Raw genomic sequence first — 8,526 nt, 5'->3', positions numbered from 1 at the left:
ATAAAGGACTGGACTTCAGGCACCACTGTACTGTCAATGTGGACCATTGGAAAAGGCAACAAGGTAATCCTTGTTGAGGTCACAAGTGATCTTTCGAGAGCTGTTTAGTAGTAGGCTGGGGGTAGATGCCAGCTGTCTGGCCTCAGAGAGCTTGGGGATAGAGCAACTGAAGCAGCAGTAGACATGTTGTCTGTGCGGTTTAGCAGGAAAAATGACAGAATGAAAGCTGGAAGGGGACTTTCCTGGTGGTGCAGTGGTTAAGAATCCTCCTGCTAATGCAGGGAGCATGGCTTTGATCCCTGGTCTGGGAAGATGCCACGTGCCGCAGAGCAACTAAGCCCATGACCACAGTTAAGCCTGCGCTCTAGAGCCCGTGGGCCACAACAACTGAGCCCACGCGCCTAGAGCCCGTGCTCCGCAACAAGAGAAGCCACCGCAATGAGAAGCCCGCGCACCACAACGAAGAGTAGCCCCTACTCGCCACAACTAGAGAAAGCCCGTGCGCAGCAATGAAGACCCAACACAGCCAGAAATAAATAAAATTAAATCTTAAAAAAATCCTTTAAGAAAATAGATATTTAATAAATCATCCCAAAAAAACAAAAAATGGCAACTCTGGAAAATCCTTTGAAGGAGAGATCCATGGGGTATTGAGAAACTCTAACAGATCTAGTTAAGGAAGGCTTCCCTGAGGACATCAGATCTGAGATCTGAAGGAAGATAGAGCGCTAACTAGTCAAAGAAGGGAAGGAAGGGCTTTCCATAGTGTGGCAACAAGTGCAAAGGCCCTGACGAGGAAAGAACAAGAAAACCAATACCACTAGATATAAAAACCCAAAGAAATATGCCAACAGATGAAGCAGGAGGGTGCTGGTCATATAGGGCTGTGAGCCCTACTATGGGACTTTGTCTGCATTTTAAAAGTGCTGGGAAACCACTGAAGCATTTAAGCAGGGGAGTGACATCATATCTGTCATTTTGAAAACATCAGTCTGGCTGCTCTGTGAAAAAGAATTGGAGTTGGGCAGAAAGAGGTTAAAGTCCAAGGTTAACAAGCAGTCCAAGAGGGAGACAACAGCAGTTCGGACTAGGGTGTTGCCATGAAAATGGACAGAATTGGATGGACTCGAGATAGAAAGCTCAACAGGACTTAGTAATGGATTATATATTGGATTATATTATGGGGGTGAAGGGAAAGGAAATGACAAGGTGATTCACTTTTCAGTTTATGCAACTAGACAAATGGTGGTACTAATCCCTGAGATAACTAACCCTGGAAGATGATTCCCCCACCAGGAGTCCTTAAAGACAAGGAGTCAGTCGCAGATTAAAAATGCTGGAGGGGGCTTCCCTGGTGGCGCAGTGGTTGAGAGTCCGCCCGCCGATGCAGGGGACACGGGTTCGTGCCCGGGTCTGGGGAAGATCCCACATGCAGTGGAACGGCTGGGCCCGCGAGCCATGGCCACTGAGCCTGCGTGTCTGGAGCCTGTGCTCCACAATGGGAGAGGCCACAACAGTGAGAGGCCCGTGTACCACACACACACACACACACACACACACACACACATATATATGCTGGAGGGACTTCCCCGGCAGTACCCCGCACTTCCAATGCAAGGGGCGCAGGTTCGATCCCTGGTCAGGGAACTAAGATCCCACATGCCGCATGGCCAAAAACAAAAAACAAAACAAAAAAATAAACATGTTGGAGAGAGGAATGAGGATCAGGGTCCTGACACTTGGAGGAGGCCTGTGGCCCTTTTCCTCTGATCTAGAGAGAAAGATGGGGGTCAAGTAAGTTGCACTTCTTCTCTAGCTTTTGATGGGTAGTAAGAAAAGTGAATTCTCTCATCTTTAGTAATTGAGATATACAGCTGCTGAATGGTACAGGCTTCTGAACTATCCAGGACAGCTATTCTACCTATACCTGACAATCTGAAGGTTTAAGACATGAGCTGTCCAATACGGTAACCCACTAACCACATATGGCTATTGAGCGTTTGAAATGTGGCTCGTCAGAACTTTGATGTACTGTAAGTGTAATATACACACCAGATTTCTTAAACTTAGTATGAAAAAAATGTAAAATATCTCAAATTTATTAAAAAATATTGATTACACGTTGAAATATGTTGAATATGCTGGGTTAAATAAAATATATGGTTAAAAATAATTTCACTTATTTCTTTTGACTTTTTTAAATGTAGCTACCATAAATTTTTTACATATCTGACTCGAATTATATTTCTACTGGACATCGCTGTTTTAGACAAAAATTCAGACTAGTGTTCCACGATACGACATCGTTCTACTATTTGAATCTATCCTACCGGGGAGTCACCTTCCGTGAGTCCATTTAACCGGTACCTAAGCACAGCGCCGGACGTCGCTAGACTCTAAGGATCAGCCCAGCCTCCCCTGGCTCCGCCCCCTGAACGACTACAAGGGCCAGCGTGCACTGCGCGCCTCCGGAGACCGGCCTGAAAGAGCCTCCTCTTTGTGACGTCACGCCCGTTTCGCTGCGCGGGCTGTGTTCGTTCCCTTCGAGAGCGCGCGTTGTGGAGGTGGGAGGGGAGCGTTCGTGAAGGCGGTGGGGTCGTGTGGCTGAGGGCGCGCAAATAAGGGGGACCTTGGGGCTCCTGGGTGAGGTCCCCTCTGTCCGACTTTCCGGAGCCCTTTTGTGTGGGGAGAGGATATCAGGACCGCGCCTCTCCCACCGCGCGTCCGGTGGGAAAATGCGGCTTCTTTCAGGGAAATGCCAACGTCCCCCTGAGCCGAGAGCTCCTGCTACGGACGAGTGCGGGGCGCGTGGCCTCTCGGCAGCATCCCACAAAGCCCAAGGGGGTAGGCACGTACGTTGTCCCTGCTGCAGGGGCCTGGAGTCTCCGAATGGGCCCCTCCCGGGCCCCTGGAGGATATTGAGGAGGGGGCCTAAGGGAAGTAGGCTTCACTTCCAACCCCACTAAAGCCTTTTGTCCTTTGGCAGCCTAATTACCTTAACTTTAACTTTTTTTTAAAATTTAATTTAATTTATTTATTTTTGGCTGTGTTGGGTCTTTGTTTCTGCGCGCGGGCTTTCTCTAGTTGTGGAGAGCGGGGGCTACTACTCTTCCTAGCGGTGCATGGGCTTCACATTGCTGTGGTCTCTCCTGTTGTGGAGCACCGGCTCTAGGCGCATGGGCTTCAGTAGTTGCGGCACACAGGTTCAGTAGTTGTGGCGCATGGGCCAAGTCGCTCCGCGGCATCTGGGATCTTCCCCGACCAGGGCTCAAACCCGTGTCCCCCGCATTGGCAGGCGCATTCTTAACCACTGTGCCACCAGGGAAGCCCAACATGCTTAGATCTTGGTTTGCTTAAATAGACCACCACAGCATTAGAGCCTCATCAGTCTAATGGCCTCCTTGTTTAATTAATTAAACACAATGCAATTTGTCTCCTTGTAGAAAAGTCAGTTGTCTGCTATATGCATTGGGGTTCAGTGGAGCCTTTTTGTGTGTTTGTGTGTGACATGTCTGGCTTTGTCCATCACCATATGATCTTATTTTCTACTAGGAAGCTTTTTACACATTTGGGTCCAAATGAGGGCACTGAGCGAGCATCCATAGTCAAAAGAGTGAGAGTGTTTCCGGGGAAGTAGTCTAGGCCTCTTTTAGGTCTGATCTGCTTCATGGTTTCTTATTCATGGTTTTACGTGTCCATTACAGTTCCACTACCTGATAAGGAGCTCAAGGCAAATCAATCAGGAAATTCAAGTGTTCTTTTTTGTAATATTAATCTCAGTTTCCATTAATTATGCTCAACGTTGTACCAATTGCTTTTTGTAATTATTTAAGCCTCGCAGTAACTCCAGTGGATTACATACTGCTGTCTCTATTATCAGATGACACAGAAAGGTTAAGTAATTACGCAATATCGCACAGTTACTTTGTAGCAAAAGCAGGATGAGAATCCAGAAATGGTAACTCCAAAGCACTCACTCTGAGAAGCAGAACACTTGACTGGAGAGAAACCACTAGACTCTTGTCACTTCTCCTCTCTGCATTATAAAACGCTGTAGAAGAAATTAAAGGGTTGCTTTCCTGATGGGGGCATCAGTGGAGGTTTACCAGAGGGAGGTAAACTATCTGCTATGACGGAATGCCAAGTAAAACGTCTGAAAAAGAGAACGGAAAAGAAAAACCTTCTCCCTGGAAAGATAAACTTTGTATGGTGAGAGTCTGTCCAAAGCAAGCTGAGGTCTGCAGCCTCAGTATTTTACATGCTATTTCCAAACGAAAATTGGAGTAACAAGGATACTTCCCTCTCATATGCTTTCATTTTGAGTAGTTAGGTTCAGATTCATTAGAAACATGTCAAATGTATAACATTAGAAGAAGAAAAAAAAGCAGCTTGAAGAAATAGGGTATCTTCTGGGGTTGTGAGATTTGGGACTTCTTTGGTCTTTCATTAAAGATGAAAAGAAGGCAGAGGGGTAGTAGGAGAAGATGATACATAGGGTTCCGAACTGAGAAACCTCAGTATGAACATGAATGGGCTGTATCTGAATGCCTGTCGAAGCCCCGGTGCAGGGTTGTAGCATCTTGCATTCGTTCTCCTTTCTGCTCTTCTGATGGTTGTAGGTTTTAATCCGGGCCTCAGCACCAGCTCGCACCATGTGGACCGCGGATGAGATTGCGCGGCTCTGTTATGAGCACTATGGGAGAACGCTGCCCAAGCAAGGGAAGCCTGCGCCCAACCGCGAGTGGACGTTGCTCGCAGCCGTGGTGAAGATACAACCTACAGCTGACCAGACCTGCGACCGCCCTGACAGACCGGTGCAAGGTGAGACCTTTTCTCCCTGGAGCGCTGTCTCTCCCTGTAGGAGATGATAGAACTACCCAGGGCTAGGCAGGGACTTTGGCGGTTGGGTGTAACCTGCGATGTTGGGCGTGTTCCGCTGCTCCCGCGAGGGGGCGGCGTACCTCTGGTGGCGGTAGATGGCCGTGCTGGAACCGCAGTCCACAGTTGAGTCAGCCTTTGGGGGACTCAATGTGCAGACTTATTAAACCTATAGACCATTCAGATTCTGCAAGCTCACTTAATGATTTGTTTTTTTCCCCTTAGTGACAAAGGAAGTTGTCTCAATGGGAACAGGAACCAAATGCATAGGCCAGTCCAAAATGAGGAAGAGCGGTAAGCCCCGGTGGGGTCTGAACAGGGCCTGTTCAGGAGCTTTTGGAAACCAGTGTGCATGTCATCCGTTCCTCTCCTCGGCAGAGCAAAGGTGGCTGACCTTTCAGTTCCCACTGACTGTCGCTCCAGTTGAAAGGACAGAACTCATTTAAAGAATGGAAGTAAGCTGTGGAAGCAAAGGCCACCAAGAACATCTTTCTGAGTGGCTTGAAAGTTGGCCAGTATTTTCATGCTCAAACCAAAAGTTCCTTGGGCTTAGCTATTCCATATTAGATCTGAAGCCCCACAAAGCAATCTTTAATTAAATGGAGATTTTGGCACGAGAAAGAATATGGATTACCCGTTAACAGATTCCTCCTCCAGTTTGCTTTCCTCCTTCTCCTAGCCTTTCCTCCTGGATATGATGAAGCTGTTCCAGGACCACTATTGATAGAATTCGATGGAATTTTATCAGTATGAGCACAAGTATGGCATGAGGGTACAAAAGATCTGGACTCCTCTCCTCCAGATAAAGATTTCCCTATAAATCAGGAGTTCTCAGCTAGGGGAGGTTTTGCCCCCCAGGAGACATTAGGCAACATGTGGAGACATTTTGGTTGTCAAAACTGGGGAGAGGGGAATACGCTAGTGGTCTCTAGTGAGTAGAGGCCAGGAATGCTGCTAAACATCCTGCAAAGCCCAGGACAGCGCCCCCCTGCCCCATGCAACAAAGCATTTTCCAACCCTAAATGTCAGTAGTTGAGGAAACCCTGCTGGAAATGCTTTGCCAGTAATGATTGTAAAACTTTCAGGCAAAGCCCTCCAGGAGCTACATGGCCATTCTGGGTGCTGGGAGAAGCTGCTATGTTCTGCTTTTAGGAACCAGGGAATCTCCAGGTTCCATATGTCTTCACCAATGTCCTGTCTTTGCCACAGGAGACATCCTCAATGATAGCCATGCTGAGGTCATAGCCAGAAGGAGTTTCCAAAGGTAACGCTACATCCCCAAACTGTCTGATTTAGCTTGGGTGGAGGCCCCAGAATATGCATTTCTAATAAGCTCCTAGGTAATACTGATTATGTAGGCCTCTGAACTGCACTTAAAATAGTGCTCGTCTAGACAGTGGTTCTCATGCTTGGTGTGCATCAGAATCATCTAGAGGGTTTGTTAAAACCCAGATAGCCGGGCCCATCCCCAGAGATTCTGATTCAGCAAATCCGGGTGGAGCCTGATAAGTTGCATTTCTAATCAATTCCAGCTGATGCTGATGCTGCTGTTTTAGGAACCGCATTTTGAGTATCACTGGGCTAGGTCATTCTCATAATTCCAAATCGCTACCAGTCCCATTGGTCTGCAGTATCTCTTTCTTTCTTAGTAATCACGCAGCCACAGTCTTTCCCTTTACCACAGAGACTGGTTGTTCTGATAACATCCTGCACCCCATTAGGTACCTTCTCCATCAGCTCCACTTGGCAGCCACCCTGAAGGAGGATAGCATCTTTGTCCCAGGAACTCAGAGAGAACTGTGGAAACTCAGACCAGACCTCTTGTTTGTGTTTTTCTCCAGCCATACACCCTGTAAGTATATTAATGCCTTTGGATTCATGTTACATTGTCTGCTTCCTTATTGTTGTCTTATCCATAGTTTCTCAAAAAAACACCTTAGATGAAGTGTAGCTACAACCATTGATAGTGCCTTTTTGTGATCAGCCCAGTTTGCCTAATCATGTCTCTACCAAGGAAAAGTGGAGGGAGCTTCACTCATACTATTATTCAGTTCTCAGTTCCCAAGCAGGATTGGGAAGCTTAAAGCTGAGACCCCACAAGGTCCAAAACCAGCAATAGGGCTTAGAGGTCCAAAGCCCTGAGTTCTATAGTGATTTATCCTGAAACTCATTTCATTCATTCATTAAACATAAATTTTCTACTCCTTGTCAGGCAAGTGTGACATACTGGTTATGTAGCAGTGAATAAGACTAGTCCTTTGCTTACCCTTTAGTTTTTTAGGAAATGTAGACAGTCATGGTTAGTTAAGGTAAATTTTGATGAGTTGTAAGAGGATGGATGTTCAGGTGCTATGGTTGCATTAGGTGGGAAGACCAGACCTGGCCGATTTTCTATCCTTTGTTCTTCTGTCTTGAAAATTGGGAATAATTTCTACCCTTTGTAGACAACAGTTCAGGGATGGTAGTAAAATTTCCTCACCCTAAAAACTTTGAAATAAGGATATAAGATTGTCCCCTGAGTATTAAATTTTAAAACTAACTATGCAATTAGAGCAGATAGGTGATCACTCTTAAGAGACAATAACTGAAGATCTTAACTCAAATCAAAAATATAATATAGCTTATGAAAGAACAGGAAAATGACATACAGAGGGAGGCAGGACTCATCCGTACTCTATTCTTAGCAGTGCCCTGATAGGTTGTTTCCTAACTCAGTGCTTCTCAAACTGTAATATGAATATAAATCACTCAGGTATCTTGTAAAAATGCAGATTCAAATTCAGTAGGTCTAGGGTAGAGCCGGAGATCTGCATTTCTAACCAACTCCCAGGTGGAACCAGTGGTATTGGCCCATGTATCACATTTTGAATAGCCAGGGCCTGGCTGATCCCATTGGGAGGTGTAGCATTCTTGTGGAGAGAGATACATCTGGAGATCACAGCTGGCCTGACCGCCTAATCAAACTACATAAATCAGTGGTCTACAGGCTGGTAATGCTTTGTGAGAGAGTACTAGTCCATGGCCAGATGAGAAAAATCAGGACTACTCTGAGTTTTTCAAAACACTAATTTCTTTCCATTTAAAGGTTATGAGATTTTTATGTAGTTTTTAAATAATGATAAATAGGATTTTTAAAGATCTTACGTGGTGGAGTAAAAAGTTGTCAACACTCTATTCATCTTAAAATCTTCTGGAGATTTTACTGGTCTTTGAAATCAAAATTTAGAACCACTGATCTAACTCCCAGGGTGACGGGTAATCTTTTACAGTGTGATGTCCACCCATGGTGTGTCTGCAGGGAGAAAGAACACTACCTAGAGAATGTGACCATTTGGCTCCCTTGACATTTATTCCTCATTACTAATTGATAAGTTGGTGCCTGGATTGGCTACTTCAGACTGGTACTTGTGAGCTGTATTAGCATGAGTCAGCCTCTAGAGTTCAGGCATCTGTCAAGATCAAATCTCTGAGCCTTCAGAGTGGGAGGTGGGCCCTGGGGAATTCTCCAAAGTCACTGTCACCTTGTGAGGTCTCTGGAAGCCTGCCAGCCAGCCTCTCTGGCAACACTCCCACTTCTGCATCTCTTGCCTTTCCCACTCTTAGGTTATAAAGACCACAGATGTATTATTTACACACTTTAGAAAAGCA

The 8,526-nt window shown here is 46.0% G+C and overlaps 1 protein-coding gene across 8 annotated transcripts in view; it reads left to right on the top strand.

Annotated features, from left to right (window-relative positions):
* The first annotated feature begins 2,508 nt into the window (after positions 1–2,508).
* The window catches only part of ADAT1 (adenosine deaminase tRNA specific 1), a 38,609-nt gene continuing 32,591 nt past the window's right edge, over positions 2,509–8,526 (top strand). For 5 of the 8 annotated variants that reach the window (XR_010837921.1, XR_010837920.1, XR_010837922.1 and 2 more), the window contains exons 1-5: positions 2,556–2,852; positions 4,620–4,821; positions 5,104–5,172; positions 6,088–6,142; positions 6,600–6,730. Coding sequence is in view for 2 of the 8 variants with exons in the window: in XM_067020126.1 (XP_066876227.1) it covers positions 2,736–2,852; positions 4,620–4,821; positions 5,104–5,172; positions 6,088–6,142; positions 6,600–6,730 (574 nt within the window). In the remaining 6 variants the exon portion in view is untranslated. Of the gene's footprint in view, positions 2,853–4,619; positions 4,822–5,103; positions 5,173–6,087; positions 6,143–6,599; positions 6,731–8,526 lie in introns of all 8 variants that reach the window. The other 3 variants (XR_010837923.1, XM_067020127.1, XR_010837919.1) reach the window with 3 other exon arrangements.

Source organism: Kogia breviceps, chromosome 18 (assembly GCF_026419965.1).
Source record: "Kogia breviceps isolate mKogBre1 chromosome 18, mKogBre1 haplotype 1, whole genome shotgun sequence".
NCBI classification, from domain to species: Eukaryota; Metazoa; Chordata; class Mammalia; order Artiodactyla; family Physeteridae; genus Kogia; species Kogia breviceps.
Note: the sequence above shows the minus strand (reverse complement) of the source record. Positions and strands in the feature narration are given on the sequence as shown.